This window comes from Triturus cristatus, chromosome 11 (genome assembly GCF_964204655.1).
Source record: "Triturus cristatus chromosome 11, aTriCri1.1, whole genome shotgun sequence".
Classification (NCBI taxonomy): Eukaryota; Metazoa; Chordata; class Amphibia; order Caudata; family Salamandridae; genus Triturus; species Triturus cristatus.
This window is the reverse complement of record NC_140594.1, coordinates 81938656-81960233: the sequence shown is the minus strand read 5'-3', so window position 1 is coordinate 81960233 and position 21578 is coordinate 81938656. Positions and strand designations below refer to the sequence as shown.

The 21578-nt window shown below is 43.2% G+C and overlaps 1 protein-coding gene across 2 annotated transcripts in view; it reads right to left on the bottom strand.

Moving 5' to 3' along the window:
* LOC146783278 (somatomedin-B and thrombospondin type-1 domain-containing protein-like) overlaps positions 1-21578 on the bottom strand; it is a 404714-nt gene that overhangs the window by 111398 nt on the left and 271738 nt on the right. For both annotated transcript variants that reach the window (XM_085633512.1, XM_085633513.1), the window contains exon 3: positions 2233-2323. In XM_085633512.1, coding sequence (XP_085489638.1) covers positions 2233-2323 — 91 coding nt within the window. The remainder of the gene's footprint in view (positions 1-2232; positions 2324-21578) is intronic.

Sequence of the window (21578 nt, the reverse complement as noted above, 5' to 3'; positions counted from 1 at the left end):
CAAAGTTCACCAATCGCTGTACACTGATGGGGCAATGGTGGCCATCGGTCTCACCATGACACAGTGTGGTAGCATTCACACCACAGTATGGAACAGAGTGATGCACATGAGATGCTTTCAGCCTGAACTCTTCCCATGTTCAACCAGCAGTCATCTGAATGAATTGCTGGTTGAGGAAATGCAGGTTGACTCCTCCAAAGAGCCTGTTTGCATGAACATTGCTGTCTTTGGGCAGCGAGCAAGGCAGTGTTTGAATGTAAATACAAACATTATATCTTCACGATTCTAGAAGTCCCACCTGGGTGTTGTGTTATGGACAGAATGCCGGACCCCAAGTATTTCACACTGGCTTTTTGCTTTTGCATTCCTGGCAGCATCTCTTGTGACAGAAGTGGATGGTGGTGAAACCCTTACCAGCCCAACTAACATTTGTGAAATTCTCTTTTCAGAGTTGGGTGTTATTACAGTGTCGGTGTCTATCTTTTGTTCATTGTAATTAGGTTTTTATTCAGTGTTTAAATTGTCTTGTGGATGTAGTATTAATGAATTTCACAAAACACATTGCTCCTCGTGTTGGCCTGTCACTATCTAACGTGTTTAATTGGGATATAGAATTTATCTTTCGAGGAGACCGCATTGTTTAATGCAAAGTAAATGTCTCTTTGTACTCTTTGTAAAAATCGCTTTTGTAATAGATAAATTATCCTTAAGAATAAGTTGCTCTAAAGCTTTGAATTTTGGGTGAAGCTGCTGAATTTTAAAATGTTTCCAAGATTAAAAGTGCAAACCTTTGTCTTATCGGAGCCAGATGAAGTTGTACCTAGCTAACATTTATGTTGGGAGGCCCCAAAACAAAAGAAAAGATAGTCACTGTCCTTATATGTTAAGCTTTGAAAATTGATTCGGGTTTGTAAGGCAGCATGTGGCTCTTTTACAAAAGACCTAAAGGGATAAATAGAAGAATACTTTTGTCTCTAATGCTTTTTAGGTTGAGCCTACCAGATTTCGAAAGACATATTGTGGGCTTACCAAGAACATTGCTTACCATTGGTTGTCGATAGCTTGCCTTGTCCATCTTGTGTTTATCCCTCCCATGGAGCATAGCGTCTTTGCCATCTCTTTGATTGGCTGGCTTCTGTGCTTTCTCTGCTTGCTTTTAGAGACTTACCTTTTCTTTTGTCTAAAGCATTCCACAAGAGTGAATGTGTTTTCCAGCTGTCTCGGTAGTGTGCTTCTCTTCCTCTGTATGTGCTGCTATCTCTTGCCCCAGTGTTTCTCTTCCCCTCGCTCCTTGATGTGCTTGCCTCTCCACAATGTTCTTTTTTTCAGGTACGCTTCTACCCCCTCGCAGGTTATGTTACTTTTTCTCCCTGCTTTCCTTCCCCTGCTCCCTCCGCGTTGCTTCCCAATGATCTGCGCCCTCCACGTTGCTTCCAATCCCACATGTTGCTTCTGCGCCCCCCCTATTGCTTCCGCCACTGCCTTAAAAAACTCACTTTTTACATTTTTTTTTCCATTTTGTCTACCAATCCAACTCGGATGAGGAGATATGAAGGGGAAAAAAAAGCATGTGCGTCATTTTGTAGGTGTACATATGCGTGTTGCACGCACCTACAAAATGACTCGGCTGAGTCATAGGTTGGTATTCGTTCCTTAGCCATGGTGCACACCACTGTACAGCATTGCTAAAGACCATTTGCAACGCATATAGTTGCCAAAGGCGAGACCAATTGGCTTTGCCAAAGCTTTCTTTCTAATTTGCCAGTGCCATAGCAAACAAGCACTGGAAAAGCCAGTAGCTTGCCAATTGTCTTTTAAAGGAGAGACCTACAGGCTTTGCACCTATTAGTTTAATGTTAATGCTGCCTTAAAGCTCCATGAAGAGAATGTGTTAGCATTACCCAATTAAATGTTACTAAATGTACGAACTCAAAAGTGTGAAGGGCTGAGTGGGCCCAGCGGGGTTTTAAACTTGTAACTTGCATAGCAGCTGCACGTGCTTAACTCACCAAGCCATCTCACTGGGGCCCCAGACGTGTCTAGGTGGGAATGGGAGATTACCCTGTAGGGCTAAAACAGGCTGATATATGACTGATTCTACACCAGCACCACCGGCCTATCACAGCTGATAACATGTCAGATCAATGCACCATGGGTTGGCCAGGTTTCGGCTATGGTCCCAGACCCAGATCTCCTCCCCAGGTCTCCATCTTCCATTGGTCTCTCACGTACCTTGCTTGCATGTCCTGCAGTAGCATGTGGGGTCTTCTCCAGGGGTCCTTGAAGTCCCTTTTGAAAGTATCCGGCAGGATCTTGGCCACCTCTGATAAGAAAGCAAAATATATTATACATCAGGGGAGTTGGTTTATACAGGCAGCTGCTGCCATCCAACCTCCCAGTACCATGCAAGTCCACTTGCTTCAGGACGGTTTTTAAGTCGAAACTGGGCAGCGCATATTGTGCTCTGCGAGCCATGCTGTATTGGAGTATGGACTTGAAGCTCCGCCCACTCCCTGCCCATATTTTTGATTGGCTTGTGTCATTGTCCTTCGTAAATACCGGCTTCTGATTCATTAATAGGCTTGTTAGTCCCTCTTAGTACCGCCTTGTCTTCATTTGTAACCTCCCATGAGGACTCACCCTTTTACCTCGGTTGTTACACTGTACGTCTTATTTACTCTGTAAACACTATTTTCTTTAATGGTTCCTCCTACTGCAGGCACTACATGCTTCCCTGCAACATTCAGCGCATTCAGTGCGCCATGCTCGCTTTCACGGGCGGTTTTACAAAAAAAGCTTTTATTTGTCAACTTGACAAACAAATGCTTTTTTTGGTTAGAGCGCCTCCTACCGCGCTTTCACTTTAATAGCAGCCGCAGACCTTTCTTTATACACGGCTCTCTAAAGAAAGGGGCGTGGCCTATATTAACGTGAAAGCGCAGCATGGGGCCTTGTAAACAACAAGCATTTGCAATGCAGTAGGTCTCCCATTTTAGAAACTTTGACCTATTGGTATTGTAAATGACTATGCCTTTTATTATTGCAGGTTTTTAAACACAAATAAAAGGAATTGTCATTTACAATGCCAATAGCTCAAAATCTCGCAATTGCGAGACCTATTGCATTGCAAATGCTTGTTTTCTTTGCATTCTGGAACTTGTAGTCTTGTTAAGCCCTTAATAAAACAAGCACTACGAGTTCCAGAATGCAAAGGAAAAACGCCTGGACTGGAGCACTTAGTTATGCATGGGCCCTGGAAACTTGGCAGCTATGGTACTACATGCCAACACGTCTCATCTTTTCCCAGGGTCATTAGTGCCGCTTGCCCGTTGGACTGCTGTGTTGAATGAGGTAGTACTGGTCCTTACCATCAAAGCTGCTATACACATTCTGGGCCAGTACTGGCTCTTTCAGCGGGTGTGCTGTACGCTGAGTAGGACAGTGACAACGCATCTCAGAAGAGCTGTTTATTGGGACAGCGCAGGCGCTTCTCAGTAGGCATGCTGTGCGTTTAATGGCATAGTCCTGGCACAGTACTGTCTGTTAGAAGGCTGCTGTACATTCCATTGAACTGTACCAACCTTTCTCAGAAGGACTGCTGTGGGATAAAGAGGTCCTTGTCAGAACTTCTCAGCTGCAATACTTTTATTGGGAGGTACAGAACTTGTGAGGAGGGCGGACATATTCTTAGTGTGACAAAACAAGCACTTCTCAGCAGAGCTGTGGTACTTTTTTAAAGAAACCACTTAACTGGTAATTTTATGATAGAACTACAACAGAATAAAAATGAAGGTATCATCAGACATTCTATAGCCATTGGGGATTCTAGCCTTGGTTGTCATACGCCGAGAATATTCATAATTGAGTCTCAGATTGTCACTATACTCCTATGAGGGACCTCAACTAGTACCACCAGAGTGTTCTACCCACAAGGCCCACATCCAGGGACATAATACAGACCCCTGTGGTGCAGGGAGGGAGAGTTGGCAGCTCTCCAGGGGCCCCCCACCCTTCAAATGGTTCCCTCTTTGGCCGAAGGCTAAATAATATCTATGAGATATGGGAGACTCCGGGGCACCTCCTCACATTCTGGGGGTGGGGTGGGGGCTCATCGTTTCGCCTAACGACACAGCCCACAGGTACAGCATGGGCAGCAGCAGGGCCAGGTTTCCTTACGAAGATCCTGTGCAGCAGTGCATGCTTCAGTCACACGTAGAACAAGAACGTCATGAATATTAGCAGTGCAAGCTTCAGTCACACGTAGAACAAGAACGTCGTGAATATTAGCAGTGCAAGCTTCAGTCACACGTAGAATAAGAACGGCGTGAATATTAGCAGTTCAAGCTTCAGTCATACGTAGAACAAGAACGTCGTGAATATTTGCAGTGCGAGCTTCAGTCACACGTAGAAAAAGAACGGCGTGAATATTAGCAGTGCAAGCTTCAGTCACACGTAGAACAAGAACGGCGTGAATATTAGCAGTGCAAGCTTCAGTCACACGTAGAACAAGAATGTAGTGAATATTAGCAGTGCAAGCCTCTGTCATACGTAGAATAAGAACGGCGAATATTAGCAGTGCAAGCTTCTGTCACACGTAGAATAAGAACGGCGTGAATATTAGCAGTGCAAGCTTCTGTCACTCGTAGAATAAGAACGGCGTGAATATGAGCAGTGCAAGCTTCAGTCACACATAGAACAAGAAAGGAATGAATATAAGCAGTACAAGCTTCAGAACAGCACAGGCAGCTACAATGCATGTCTCACATATACACAAACTTATATTCCCTGAAAAGATAACGCATGGACAGAAGCTTCCTTCACAGACAGAACATGTACAGAACAGGCAGCAGCAATGGACAGAAGCTTCCTTCACAGACAGAACATGTACAAAACAGGCAGCAGCAATGGACAGAAGCTTCCTTCACAGACAGAACATGTACAGAACAGGCAGCAGCAATCTACACATTTTTTATTTTATTTTATTCATCTTTTAGAGTTTTCTATAGCGCAAACTTGACTCAAGGGCATCAAAGAGCTTTACAAGAGTTGAACAGACTTCACTTTACACTTTACAAGGTATGCACAAGAATAGTAGTATGCATGCATGGAGGTATTAAACAATAAAAGGTGGAATAAATGTTCAATAAGTTCCAGAAGTAGAGATACTCAGGTTTTTTGGTAGTGGGAGGGAAAGCGCACAACAGCAAACCCATTATTTTAGGTGGGTGGAATCAGGTGTTTGTTGAGAAGGAATTATTTAAGGTTTGTCCTGAAGCATAAGAATGACTGATTGCCACGTAGATCCTGGGGTAGAGCATTCCAAATTCTAGGCGCATTCTCAGAGAAGGAACGGGCAAGAGATTTTTATTTCTTGAATTTTGGAGGAATCAAGAGTAAAGTGTTTGAACTTCACAGAAACTTCTTTCAACCGGCTTTTGATATATATTTTTTTTTTAAACAATTTTTATTAGAAACAAAACAGCAGCATTTTTGACATTACATAGACATCTCAGCAGGAGGTACAAGCTTTTGGCATTATGTTACAATCTGCAGTCCATCCGGAGCCCATAATATAAAACAGTGAGAGAAGCTTAATCGTACAATGAGGGTCACAATTGTGCCTTTGGGTCAGAGAACCCCACCTGCACACAGAGTTCTTGGTAGACCGGTATTTACGTCATCATGTCATCACCCGCCCCCTCCAACCTTGCGAGTCTCTCCCGTCTAAGTTCTATCGTGGGGAAGATGCAAATTTCACCCCTGTACTTATTCCAGTGTCCCCACTTGTGATCCCATTTACGTGGGAAACCTCTTCATTTATATACAGTTTTTTCCGCTACCATTGCGTGGTCCATGTCTTTATCCCAGTCGCGTAGTTGTGGTACCGTGTCCGCCCCCCACTTTTGGGCAATGTTTCGTGTCGCTATACTCCACCCCATGGTGGCCCACGATTGTTCAGCTTGGGTGAGGTCTGTTGCCTCCCAGATGTTGAGGAGACACAGTTTGGGAGATGGATGTATGGGTTTATCACAAGTCCTTGTCAGTTGTCGGGTGACGTCTATCCAATATTGTTGTATATGGGGGCATTCCCATAGGATGTGTATGAATGTGCCAGTTTGGTTACAGTGTCGAAGGCAGAGTGTATCTGGGCTCCTACCTAGTTTAAATAACAGTTTGGCATCAAAGTACACTCGATAGAGGTTCTTAAGCTGAACAAGCCAAAGTCGCATCGGGATAGCCACCTCTCGGGTGGAAGCCAGAGCCTCTATCTAGTCTTCGTCAGCCTTTTTACCTAAGTCCACCTCCCAATTTGTTCGTAGCTTCTGCATTGGGTCAGCCCGGTTGTTGATCAGTTTCTTGTACGTGAGGGAGATGGCTTTACGGTCCATTGGGTCCAGCAATAATCTATCCTTGAGAGGAGAGGAGTCAGGGAGGGGGGGTCTTTAGGGAGGGCACAGTCTATGGCGTGGCTGATCTGAAGATATCGGAAGTGCTCTGACGGTGCTAATTGATATTTGAGTTGTAACTCCGCAAACTGCGTCTTCTTGCCCTTAATCCACATATCCCCCACAGTAGATATTCCGATCATATCCCATTTGTCGAACCCTGCACAAGCGCTCAGTCGTCCCAAGATATCAGGTTCCCACAAGGGGGTAGCCTTCGTTAGGCGCCCCCGCCACCCCATCCGCCGCTGAACTCCGTGCCACACTTCTACTGTACGGGCCGTGGGGCCAGTCAAACGTAATTTCTTATGGTTAGTATTTATTGCTCTGGTGATCATTAACCAAAGATCGGTGTGGAAACTGGGGTCAGTTTGTGACCCAAACACCCATTTGTTGATGGCAATTAATTGTGACGCCTGGTAATGGAGACGCATATCTGGTAGCCCGATACCTCCATCGTACCACCCCATGGTGAGTTTGTTTATAGCTATCCTAGGCGGCCTGTTATCCCAAAGTAAGTCTCTAACTGTTGCCTCAATCTGCGAGAAATAGGATTCAGGGATCGGAATGGCAGTATTTTGGAGGGCATAAAGGAAGCGCAGTAGGGCGAGCATCTTGAATAAAGACGCCCCTCCCAGAAGAGTAAGGGGGAGTGTCTTCCAGTGGGTGACATCCGATTTAAACCTCTGCAACGGTCCCAACAGATTATGTTCATAAAACAAAGTTGTGTCAGTTGTTATGAAAATGCCCAGGTTTTGGAATCCCCCGGTTGCTACTGGAATGCTATAACCTCAAGGACTTTGCGGAGGGTCACCCCAGCAGGAATACATCAGGGATTTGGACCAGTTTATCCGGTAACCAGAATGGGCCCCAAATATGTGGAAAATGTGGAGAACGCGGCGGAGTGAGCGGGCTGGTGAGGTAAGATAGAACAGAATGTCGCCTGCATATAGTGATATACGGACTTCGTGTTCGTCCGTCCATTTAAGGCCTCTGATACCTGGGTCCCCTCTATTCCAGACCGCCAAAGGTTCAAGGACCAGGGCAAAGAGGAGCGGTGATAGTGGGCAGCCCTGCCTCGTACCACGGGCTTTTGATATTTTCTTTGAGAGGGAGTTTGGTTTCTCTGTGTAAAGAACATTGTTGGTTACGCAAGCCGCCTTGAATATGCTTCTTGCTTCAATTGGAAGCCAGTTGAGTTTCTTTTTTTTTTGTAAACACTTTTTATTACAATATACTGAGCAAGCAATATTTCAAGTACACAGTACAATACGGGTCTCAAGAGTCATACCATTAATTTCCTTAGATCATTGCAGGCGGAAACAGAAAACATCTGCATCATGAGGTAACATTCACTATTGAAGCCCCACTCCCTCCCCTTGCAGACCCCGATACGTCCTCCAGAACCCCCAACTCTTCTCTCATTTCCTTGGGCACCCTCTACTTCGACATATTGCGCGTTCCGCCTGCTGACACCAGTCCAAGTCTGATTTCCAGTTCAACACCCTGAGGGGGAGGGGTGGCTATTTCCCAGTTTTTGCAATGTTGCGTTTGCGATAACTGCGGCTAATGTCAACCAGAGTCTCATGTGTCTAGGCCAGGCTTCGTCACTTGATATCATCAATAGGAACCATTTGGGTTCGACCGGGACCTCAGCTCCCACTACCATGGCCATGATTCTACCTATTTCAAGCCAATATGTTTATATCACCGGGCAATCCCATAACAGATGGAAGAAAATCAGCCTCCTGCCCACATCCTCTTTGGCACTGCCCATTCTCGGCTCGCCCTAGCTGGTGTAACACTGTCCTTGGATAGTATACCCGGTGTAGGATCTTTAGTTGGATCAGTCGTAATTCGGTGCGTATCGCCACCTCTCTCGGGCCCTGTATGGCCTCAGTCCATTCCTTGTCGTCTAGTTTGCCTAAGTCCGTCTCTCATGATGTCTTTAATGCTCACAAGGGGGCAGGGGAGTTGTTAAGGATTCGCTTATATATTAACGATATTGCCCTTTTGGTCAGGGGATCCATCAACAGTCGATCCTTCAGAGGGGACGTTTCCTCAAAGACCACCCCTTCACCAATATGGCTCTTAAGGGCATATCCCAGTTGGAGATATTTCAACCATATGCCTGTCCTTTCCACACATCCCCCAATCTAATCCAGGTCCAGCAAATTCCATTTGCTGAAGTTACACAGCTGTCCCACCTTTTGAAGCTCATCGCTGTCCCAGAGTGGGGTCATCCCAGATAATTTCCCTTCCCACCACAGGAACTTCGTCACTGCTTGCCACGCCCTCACCACAGCCTGTGTGTTTACTGGCAGGTCTCTAATCCCTTCCTTTGTTGTATAGTAAGGGGGGAGATACCCCCCCCCCACACCCCCCCCAGGTCTCATAGCCACTCTATCCACTCTGTAGGCTGGTTTTGCTCTATCGCTGAATATCCAGTCATTCACACTCACTAATTGGGAGGCCAAGTAGTAAGCTTTAATGCCCGGTACCGTCAAACCCCCTTCATAGGCTCCTTTTTGTAGTTTACACAGAGCTATGCACGGGACGCTCCTGCCCCAGAGCGGTGATCTTAACTAAGCTTCAACATTTTGAAAGAAGGGGTTGGGGATTTCATAAAGTGTATTTTGTAATGTATAGAGCAGCTGCAGGAGCATCACCATCTTAAATAGAGCTGCTCGGCCCATTAACGTGAATGGAAGCGACCGTCCACGTTTGGCATCCCCAATGAATCTGTTCTGCTGCACTTCTGTGTTCCATTGGTAGAACTCCTGAGGATTCCTAGTCATGTATATCCCCAGATATGTGAAGCCCTGTGTCTCGACTAGTACCCTGCACCGAGTCGTAAGTTTGGGAATACCTCCCACCAGTGGAAACAGCAGAGATTTGTCCCAAATTGATGTAGTATCCTGAGTAGTCCCCATAGATATGGAAAATCTGCAGTACTCTATCAATGGATTGCCTTGGCCTTCTGACATACAACAGAATGTCGTTTGCATATAGGGATATACGTCCGTCCCATTCCCCTCCCACTGGAATACCCCATATCAGGGGTTCCTGCCGTACTGATGCCGCCAGTGGCTCTAGCACCAAGGCAAACAATAGAGGGGACAGTGGGCAACCCTGTCTGGTCCCTTTCTGGAGCGAGAACACCCGTGACAAAGTAGCGTTGACTCACATCCTTGTCAGAGGTTGGTGGTAGAGAAGCTTAAGCCAACTGATAAAATTTGGTCTGAAGCCCAGACGTTCCAGGATGGCAAAGAGATAGTTCCATTCCACGCTATCAAAGGCCATTCTGGCGACTAACGACAGCAGGGCTGCCGGGTCAGATGTTTTTGAGGTTGTTGTGTGTAGAACCCCAAACAGTTGATGTAGGTTTAGCCATGTGCTTCTATGGGGCACAAATCCGGATTGATCTGGATGTATGAGGGAGGTGATCACCTTACACCGATGTATGGATAGGGCCTGGGACAATACTTTGGCCTCATCTTTAAGACCCACACTTTAAGGGGGATTTGTGTTGCATTCTTGAAGTAAGACGCTGGATGCACTAGGTTGTTAAAGCAGGTTTAATCCAAGTAGAAGATCTCATCCAACAACGAGAGGCCACAGCATCAACTGACACTAGGGTAGTACTATGGCATAACCACATTCTACTAATGACCTAGGCAAGAGGATACAAGAATGGAAGCATACAGAGTGGGCAAAACATCATAGAGAGGAGATGCTGTAGCATACTACACACCTCCCTTCCTTAACAAACTATATACATACTATGCATCGAAAACATGCAAGTTAAGCATAATCATTGAGATAACCAGGAGGTTTAATCACCCTGGAAGAACGTCAAATCTTTTCCATCCTGTCGGTATTAAGAGTGGGAAGACCAAGAGAAGTGGTGTCATTGCGGGAGGTCACACCACACCTCCCATCATACTTACCCTTTACAACCACCACTCTGTTAAGATTCCATATACGATGATCTTGAGTTTTTACTGCATTTTAAAAAACTTTGATAACCATCATAGGTTTAAAGTACTTAGTAAGAGAAACACCTAAGAGGCCAGAACGTTTGATTAAAACCCAATCTCCTACATTCACTTTGATTTCTTTTACAGATCTTTTATTATCAAAAGCCTACTATGTGCCTCTCAGACGGGCTTTCGCCCTCAGCATGGAATTGAAACTGCCCTTATAGCAGTAACAGAAGAGACTAGAGCGGTGCTGGACCAGGGAGGAAAAGCAGCCATCATACTACTCGACCTCAGTGCCGCGTTCGACACTGTCAACCATGCCATCCTATTACATCGTTTGAAAGGCATGGGTGTGTCGGGCGCGCCCCTGGAATGGCTGACCTCCTTCCTGGACGAGCGTTCTTTTCAGGTGTTCGAGGGTGAGACGACTTCTGCCAAGCAACCACTTAGTTGTGGGGTCCCGCAGGGCTCGTCCATGAGCCCCACTCTTTTTAATGTTAATATGCAACCTCTAGCAAATATAGTCCAGCCCTTTGGTGTGCGTATTGTCACCTACGCAGACGACACCCAACTGGTGGTCTCTTTGGACCACTTGGAGGGGTCGTCTAACACCCTGGGTCCGTGTCTAGAGGCTGTTGCTGAGTGGATGCACTCGTCTTGTCTTAAACTTAATGGGGAGAAGACGGAGATCATGTTATTAGGTAACTCTTCACCGAACACCTTGGCCTCCATTTGGCCTACATGCCTTGGCACTCCTCCCCTCCCTAAGACCCAGATAAAGAGCCTTGGAATTTGGCTTGACAGGGCGCTTGACTTCTCGGTCCAAGCTACCAAAACTGCCTCAACTTGTGCTGGGTTAATGAAAATGCTCCGCAAGGTTCTTCCTCTGCTCCCTTTCCAGGCGAGGAGAGTCATGGTTCAGGCCCTGATTCTCTCTCGCCTGAATTACGGGAACGCCTTATATTTAGGCGCCCCTGCAGCGGTGACCAAAAGGCTCCAAGTCACCCAAAACTGTGCCGCCCGGCTATTGTTTAATATTCCCCGTTGGCAATCAGCCAAGAAAGCCCTTAAGGAGCTTCACTGGCTTCCAATGACTGCCAGAGCCCAGTTTAAGGCTATGTGCATTGTGCACAAATCTTTTCATCGAGCAGGCCCTGCCATCTTGTTCCCCTTTGTAGTGCCTTACGTCCCTCCCAGAGCCCTCCGCTCCGGCTCACTGCACCTAGCAACTCCAACAAAGGTTATCAAAGCTCGTTGGGGCGGTCGCTCCTTCTCACACTCTGCCGCCAAACTATGGAATTCCCTTCCTTTGAGTATTAGACAGATCAACAATAGGCTGGCATTCAGGAAAGTCCTAAAAACTCATTTGTTTGCAAAAGCGTGTTAATGTACCTTGGAGCTCGTCATAGTAATCTGCTGAAGCGCGACGAGGCCTCCGGGTGGTTACGTGCTATATAAATATAATTTTTCATTTCATTTCAAAATACTTTTTCCTTTCAACAGCCTTCCATTCCTCCCTTTGTTGCACATCCCTTCCATCACAAGCACATTCCTTACCCTTGGACAACTCATATCAATTGACCCAAGAAGGTTCAAGACAAGTGTTAGGCACTCTGTTCTGAAATAATAGAAAAGGAGTTTTCCCAGTAGTGCCATGAGGAGTCATACTGTAGTCCTCAATTTTCCTAAGCACTTTCCCCTTCCATTCCAAGGACGAAGCTTTTGCCATGGCAATGGTCTCTTTGAGAACCCTATTGAATATCTCAACCATTCTGTTGGCTTCGGGATGATAAAGGGAACACGTTTTGTGGATTATGCCTCTCGAGGACAGAAACTCCTCCATCTCCTTTGATATTAATTGCACACCATTATCAGTAAGATTAGACTCTGGAGCACCTTCCCTATAAAATAACATTTTTAAACACTTAATGACATGAGCTGAATTGATTACTGACATAAAGAAAACCTCAGGCCACCGAGAGTACATGTCAACAATAACTAAAAGAAACACTTGTAATCCACCATTGTGAATAGGTCCCAAGATATCTAATGCAATGTCTTGCCAAGGGCACAAAGGGCGCCTCCTGAGAACCATGGGTTGCACCGGAGGACAATGTGATTTGTCACTCATGGTGCAAGGGAGACAGTCACACACCACACGCTCCACCTGTTTGTCCATGCCTGGCCACCAGTAGAACATACACAACCTTTCTTTAGTTTTAGTGAGACCTCCATGGGTAGAATGGGGTAAGTCTACTAATTCTTTCCTGAGACTATTAGGTGGAATTAATCTAGTCCCACGAAACAACAAACCATTCTCAACGGACAGTTCATGCTTTAAATACCAAAAAGGTATAGTTTGATCAGAGCCTGCTTTGACACTAGACCAACCATTCTGCACGACTGACATCACCTCTAGAAGAGTGGGATCCACAACTAATTCTCCGAGCCATCTCTCCTCCAAGATGAAGCTATGATCCACCACACAGACCCACTCATTACCAGCATCCACATCATCATCCACAGGACAATCCTTGGGAACGAGTCACCATAACGCATCAGCAACTCCATTTTTAATGCCAGGAATGTATCTAAGAGCAAAGCAATACTCTTGCAGGCCAATAGCCCATTTAGTGATCCGACTGTAGATCAAATCCAAACCTTTCTTATTGAATATCTCCACCAAGGGTTTATGGTCTGTTCGCACTTCAAAGTCAACACCCTACAGAAATTTCTTCAGTTTTTTTATGGCCCAAAAGACTGCAAGGGATTCCCTCTCCACTACAGAATAGCGAGTCTCGGCATCTCTCAAGCTACGGGACAAAAACATAATTGTTTGCATGCCAGAGGGACCATGCTGCTGTAGAACTGCCCCAAGTCATTCTCACTAGTATCAGTGGTGAGGATAGGTTTGAACCTAGGCTCAAAACTCTGCAGGGAAGGAGCAGCACTCAAGCTTTTCTTGATGCAACTACATTATTTCTCACATAGCTCTGACCACTCAACATTCACTCCCTTATGTAACAAGCATCTCATACTTGTGGTAAGCTCTGCAAAGTTCTTGACAAACTTAGCATAGTATTCTACCATGCCCAAGAACTTCATTAATTCTTCTTTATTGGTAGGAGAGCTCATATTCTGAATAGTGGTTACTAGGTCATTCTTAGGTTTAACCCCATCACCACTTATGTTGTGCACTAGATAATTGATGGAATCAGATCTAAATTTACACTTTTCCATTTTTATGGTAAGATTGCATGCACATAACATTCCCAAAACTGATCTTAAACGGGCATCATACTCTTCCACATTATCACCAAATATGAGGATATCATCTTGATATATGCAGACCCCTGTGAGATATTTTAGGACATTCTCCATGGCTCGTTGAAACATGGATGAGGCTGAAACTGAACCAAAAGGCATCCTAATGAACCTAAACGTGCCAAAGGGTGTAATGAATGCCGTAAAGTCTCTACAGGATTCCTTCTGTTCAATTTGGTGGTATGCGGAGGTAAGATCAATTGTGCTAAACACTTTTGCGCCACCTAGTAATACAAGCTATTCAGTGATATTAGGTAGAGGATATCTATCCACAATTACATTCTTATTTAGTTGGCGCAAGTCAATACAAAGGTGCAAATCACCATTAGGCTTCCTGGCAGCGACCACTGGAGCTAACCATTCTGTCCCTTCCACTTCTTTTATTATACCGCCAATCTTGAGTTTAGAAATTTCTTTTTCCATATCATCTTTTACAGAAAGTGGAACATTTCTAACTTTACAACATACAGGTATGGCATCCCTTTTTAATTTAATTTTATGTTGGTATCCCCTCAAACATCCTAATTCATGTTTAAAAACACTTGAAAACTCCCTTTCAAGAATATGTAAGAATTCATTTTCTCCAGACTTCTCTACTTTACAAATCTTATCCTTAATGAGAATGGGAGTAGAAACTTTCTCCTCAATATGAATGGGAGTAGAAACCTTATCCCTTATAAGGAAAGGAGGGTCAGAATTAGGATCCAGAAACACACTTAAATCACCGTGGTGTAGCCAGATGATAATACTGTCTCCTTTCTTGGACACATACATTTTCCCTGATACATATCTGTTTTTGTACTAAATGAGACCAATGAAATACCCATGTAATTTGATGGGTTCTCCTCCGTAAGCCAAGGGCGTGATATCAGGTTTCAGGAGACAAATTTTTTCTTTCAATTTAGTGTGATAAAATTCATTAGATACAATTGTGATCTTGGCACCTGAATCGAAAAGAAATTGTGTGGGTTTCCCCTCAATAGTAATAGTATTGAAAGGACAAGACTTCTTACCTGAAACATTTTGAACTTGAACAACAATTTGACCACAGTCAAAGTCATCAGAACTTATTTCAGAGTTGTCACCCTCATAAACGTCAACCTTTTTTACTCAAATATTAGTTTTACTTTTACATACTATGGAGAGCTGCCCCTTTCTTTTGCACTTTGCACAAGTTTGATTCAACACTGGACACATTTTGTCATTAGCAAGGTTACCAGCCTTACCACATCTATAACATTTCAGACCTATCATTCTCTCTTTAGACTCTTCCTTACTTGGATGAAACTTCTCTCTGTCCCTTTGAGACTTCTCTGTGTCCCTTTCACTCCATCTTTGGTTTTTGACTTTAATAACTTGTATTTTGGTATCCTTCTAATTCTCTTTTTTTATAACAGCAACACATTTTAAAGAATGCTCAATTCTTTTAGCAACAGTACGAACTTCATCTAATTTCGGTTCATCACGTAACCAAAGTTGTTCTCTTTCTTTCTCCATGTTGCACCCAAACATGAATTGATCATGGATGCGTTCATCAGTTAAGTTTTCAAACTTGCATGAAGAAGCAAGTTTCCTTAAATCAGTCACATAGCCTTCCACAGTTTCATCATCCCTTTGTGTTCTCTTTGCAAAATGGTACCTTTCTAAGATGGTACTAACTTTGGGCAAATAGTGCTTATCTAATTTTTTGATGCAGATTTCATACTCGTTTAACTCACTTGCTTCTGAATTAGATAAGTCAGGTAAATGATCGAAAACATCTTGACCCTCAGAGCCCAAACAATGAAGAAGCAATGATGTCTTCCTTTCCACACTAAGGGAAGTTCCACAAACCCTGGCATACCTTTTAAATACGTTTTTCCATTTCTACCACAATATAGGTGGAACACCCGGACTAGAAAGGAAAAACAGAGCTGCAGCAGCATTTTGCATAATGTAAAATAAATAGACCCAAAATAAAGAAAATAAATAATAAATGTAAGCCACAAAAGAATAGCACCCTGTGTGTTTGTGCAATTTCAGACTGAGAACCAAAAGGGAAGTAATAAACTAAATTAGAGACCATAAATCACACACACTACCATGGATAGAAAAGACTGCACAGTTTAAATCCTTGATAAGAAATCATAAATGTGCGTATCATTGAATTGACACGCAATGCAGGCAAATCCTTATCAAAAGAACAATGTGTGTGTCATTGTGCAAAAATAACGCCAAAAACAGTAATATTAATGTGTGAAAATAGTTGAACACACAAACAGTGAATGTAAATTCGTAAGGTGTCTCCAAAGTCGAAACAAACTGAAACTGTCAAAAATGGCATAATGTTGCACTCAGCAAATGCAGCAAAGGTATAAATAGGCTAATGTTGCACTCAGCAAATGCAGCGAAGGTTTTAATCCAGGCTAACAGACAGCTATGTAACGTGAAGTATGGACACGCCCACTTATCTCCTAATAGAAAGAGGATAGCCAATCGAGGAAAAGCAGGAAGCGCTGGTTGAAATAAGCAGAGCAGGAAACATAGAAGCTCCAAGCAGGCAGAAATTCAACACAGGAACCGTGACGAATAAGAGACCTCAGGTAAGAGAAATTGTTACGATGTGTTTTCCAGGTCATGCCATGTTACTGACCAGTATATCTTTAATTGGTATGTCCCCGAATCACCCCTACCGTAAATGGTTTGTTCCAAGTCCCTGAAGGGGACATTAGAATGTTGGTGACAGAGTGATGTATGCTGGTGGAGAGGAGTGAGGAATAAAGTACTCTACACTTACCTTCGTAGTTTGTTCTACTTCATATCACTGGCGACGATCTGTGTAAGGGGGCAGATGTGCCTTGCTCCTCCCCTTCTGCATGATACTTCATCAGCTGTTCCTGTTGTGTCTCTTCTCGTCATTGGATTCGCTTTGGTTCCTGTGCCTGAGAGGACTGGTGGGCGATCTTCTGTTCAGTGACCTGCTGGCTTTCTGTCCTTGGAAGTTAATATCTGTACAAGCTTTTAATAGCGGCGGCTGGTGTGAGGCACTGGTTCGATTGGCTCTGGTTATGCGCATCAATCGGTTGTCCTGCCTGTGTGCCTTCGGTGTCACTGAGGGGCCGTGTTATCCTGTCAGGAACATCTCGGTATTTCTCCTGTGCCTTCATCTTCACCGTGGGGCTATTATATTGCTGTGCCTTCGTCATCCTGAGGAGCCGATAATAATTTCTGTCAGGAACATCTTTGTGTTTGTTCGCTCAGTGTCGGGGGACATCCCGGCTGTGGCGCGTCGTCATTTCTCAGGCGGACTTCTGCAGTTCCTGTCAGAGACGCTCCTGATCCTCCTTGCCTGGAAATACTCGGAGCGGATACCTCCTGCGCACCAGCAGCTGCGAGACACTAGTCTCCGTCTAGCGCCTGTTGCTTGGTTACCTCAGGAAGCTTTTCCTGCTGGGTTACGCCGCCGTCGTTTCCAGTTAATCTTTCTGCGTGTCAGCTGCCCTGGGTGCCGGTAAGGTGAATCTTCATATTTTCGGAGACACGCACTCCATGGCGTGTCTAGTCAATTTTTCGGTGACACGCACACCATTCAGTCTGTAAAGAAGGATTAAGCACCATTACACTTCAAGGTTCAGTGAATTTCCTCAACTTTGTTGATATTCTGCGGAGATACGCACTCCATTGCGTGTCGAGGTAACTTTCGGTGACGCGCACACCAGTATAAGCTGTAAGGAAGGCAGTTACATCTATGGCGCCTCGCTCTATACACATTTTATTCCACCTCAATTCCGTCACTATAGTCTAACGGAGATACGCACTCCATGGCGTGTCAAGCAAATCTTTTGGTGACACGCACACCAGTATAAGTTGTAAATAAGGCAGTTACATCTCTGGCATTCACAATTTATTCCATCTCAATTCCGTCACTACGGTCTAGCGGAGATGCGCACTCCATGGCGTGTCAAGTAAATCCTTCGGTGACACGCACACTATACAAACAGTCAAAAGCTGTTTAAATAACATCAGTAGTTTCCTACAAACGCATAGTACTCATTGTACCTCCACGTTCTTCGCTACGCAGTCATTAGCAAGTTGACTGACGCTATACTGACACTAACACCTTCAGCTAGGCAATATTTACAGCCTATGGAACTTATATTGGGGGGCGTTCCAACTCACATTTACCGCTAGTTGCGGAGTTGATGCACCATGTGTCTCTTGTGAATGGAATTGTTGGCTCCTTGTATTCTGACATAAAGCGTGCATATATATATATATATATTCACTGAAAAAAACATAGGTTTCAGGCATGTTATAGTTAGGAATTAGCATTTAAAAAACCTTAGAAATTCACTGAAAAAACCATAGGTTTCAGGGGCATTATAGTTAGCTGGACTTTTCACTCGTACAAAACCATTGAAATTCCCCCATTATAGTTAGTTCAGCTAACTATAACTCGCGCGCCCGCAATGCACTGCTGATGACGTCACATATTACATCACTCATGACATGGTCAGTGACATCACTAATGACATCACTGATGACATCTCAAATGACATCACTAATGACATCACTGATGACATCATCCTTGTGATAGAGTGGCAGACCTCCTCTTCCCCTAATATAACCTTTGATACACACATTCAAAAATAGAAACTACAATGTTCAAAACAATGGACATACCAATACCAGTTACAAAAACCTATTCAGTAATTCTAAGATCCACATCCACTCATTCACCAACAGTCCTATACAGTCACTCATACATGTACTCACTCATCATATGTACTCACACACCTATACATCCTGTTACACAACACCACTCATCCATAGAGTTACTCACACACATAGTCACTCATGCTAATAAAGAATCAAACATCCATTTACTTGCATATACAGTTATACACACACCACCACACTTACTTCTACAGAAACTTACACATTCTTAGTCTTTTAAACAATCACTTATAGAAACACATACTTATTCATACAGGAACTCTTTCAATCTCTCACTCTCACTTATACTCACTTATATACACCAATAGTCACATATACTAGTTTAAAACATATGTAGTTACTCATAAAGACACTATTGAGACAGTCTATCACTCACTAACACACCCATGCACACACTCATCCACCCATACAGTCCTGCACACATGCTGTCTTCAACACATACAAACAGTGAGTCATTCATTCATGCACCCATGCACTACGTAATACCCCCCACCGAACCATACAGACACTCAGACACTCATACTGATACTCAAAAAACCAACTAATAACCTATATAAACACTCATGTAGCTACTCACCAACCCATGCAGCCACTTATACACAAAGTTAGAGACTGATACAGATATTTACACATTTAAACACTACTCACTAAGCCATGTATTCACTAAGATACACTTAATCAGTCAGTTATACAATCAATTTTTCAAAAACAAATTATCCATTTAGACACTTATACACCCATTTATTCTTCCATCGACCTTGAGATATACATATATAAAACATATGTAATTTTCAGAAAAACACACATTCACTGGATGATGTCATCAGTGATGTCATTTGAGATGTCATCAGTGATTTCATGAGTGATGTCACTGACCATGTCATGAGTGATGTAATATGTGACGTCATCAGCAGTGCATTGCGGGCGTGCGAGTTATAGTTAGCTGAACTAACTATAACGGGGGAATTTCAATGGTTTTGTACGAGTGAAAAGTCCAGCTAACTATAATGCCCCTGAAACCTATGGTTTTTTCAGTGAATTTCTAAGGTTTTTTAAATGCTAATTCCTAACTATAACATGCCTGAAACCTATGGTTTTTTCAGGGAATATATATATGGTTACTCGCATTCACTCCAGATACTCTTCCAGAAAAACTAGCGTAGACCCAATAATTGGTGCAGATTTTCTCAGTTTATTGCCACCAGATAGTCCGCCATGACGCGTTTCGGTCGAACATTGACCTTGATCACATGACCTATATATATATATATTCACTGAAAAAACCAGAGGTTTCTCACACGTTATAGTTAGCTGGACATTTCACTCGTACAAAACCATTGAAATTCCCCCGTTATAGTTAGTTCAGCTAACTATAACTCGCGCGCCCGCAATCCACTGCTGATGACGTCACATATTACATCACTCATGACATGGTCAGTGACATCAATGATGACATCACTGATGACATCTCAAATGACATCACTTATGACATCTCAAATGACATCACTGATGACATCACTGATGATGTCATCCTTTGACTGTGTGTTTCTGAACAGTTTTAATATGTTTAATATTTTTAGGGAAAGGCCTGTTGAAGAATAAGTGGGGTGTAAAAGGGATTGAATGGATGATTTTGTAGGTGTGTAACTGACTCTATAAGTGAGTCATTAAATTTATCTTACTACATACTAGTGACTAAACTGTGTGAATCTCTGTATGTGTCTGTGTGTTGGTGTAGAAGTGGCTGCATGGTTTTGTAAATAGCTATATGAGTGTCTATATGGGTTAGTTATTGGTTGTCTAAGTATCTGTATGGGTGCCTGAGTGTATTAGTGGGTGAGGTGTGTGTAACTCTGTGCAAAGATGTATGAGTGGGTGATTCTATGGGTACATGGTTTTAAGAGTGCAACTGTGATCGACTGTATGGTTGGCTGAGTGTATGTAAGGGTGTGTTAGTGATTGAATGTATATCTCAGTTGTACATGTGACAGTAACTACATATATGAAACACAGTGAATATGTGTATAAGAGTATATAACTATCTATATCTGAGAGTGTGTGATTGCGGGACTGGCTGTATGGATGAGTCTGACCTTGTACTAGAAATTGAATAAGAGTGTCAAAATGTTTTAGTATTTTTATGAGTAAGTGAACTTGAGTGTGTTTAACTGTATAGGTGAGTTAATTGGAGTGTGTTTATTTATTCGCACAACTGACTAGGTGTATCAGTACCTCAATGGATGATTGTTAGTGTGTGAGTGTCTACATATCTGTATAAGTGCATATGATAGTCTTGTACGGAGTGACTGTAAGTATAAGTGACTGTACAGTTGAGTGAGTGGAGGTGCATGTAGATCTAAGAGTCAATGAGTGGGTATATAGTTATTGGTATTGGAGTAGCTATGGTTTTCAAAATAGCCGTCTGAAATTTTGAGTTGGTGTATCAAAATTTATATTAGGGTGGGAGAAGGTGTACTAATTCATCACATATATGACGTCATCAGTGATGTCATCAGTGATGTCATTTGAGATGTCATCAGTGATGTCATCAGTGAAGTCACTGACCATGTCATGAGTGATGTAATATGTGACGTCATCAGCAGTGGATTGCGGGCGCGCGAGTTATAGTTAGCTGAGCTAACTATAACGGGGGAATTTCAATGGTTTTGTACGAGTGACTGTATTAACACAAGGGCTCTTTTAAGAGCCACCTTACCTCACAATTTTTTAAAAAAATTTTAATCAATTTTTTTTTTTTTACCGTGCGCGCACGGTACGCACACCCATTTTTAAAAAAACATTTTTTAAATAAAATCTTTATTTCACCCTTCAAGGTTCTTGAGGGACCACAAGGGAAATGTGAAAAGCAGAGTGAGGAGAAGTGAAAAAAGGGAGTATGAAAGTAAATGTGTGATAAATGCAGATATTTCAAACTTACACGACCAACAAAATAACTTAATTATCAATAAATGGTTTTTTTTAATTGCTAGAAAAAAGGATTAATTTTCCTAAATTTTCATTCTCAATCTGTAAAAAAAGAAAAAAAGTATTAATATTTAACAATACATTTTAGAATACAGTACACATATTTTCATATTTTAAAAAACAATAT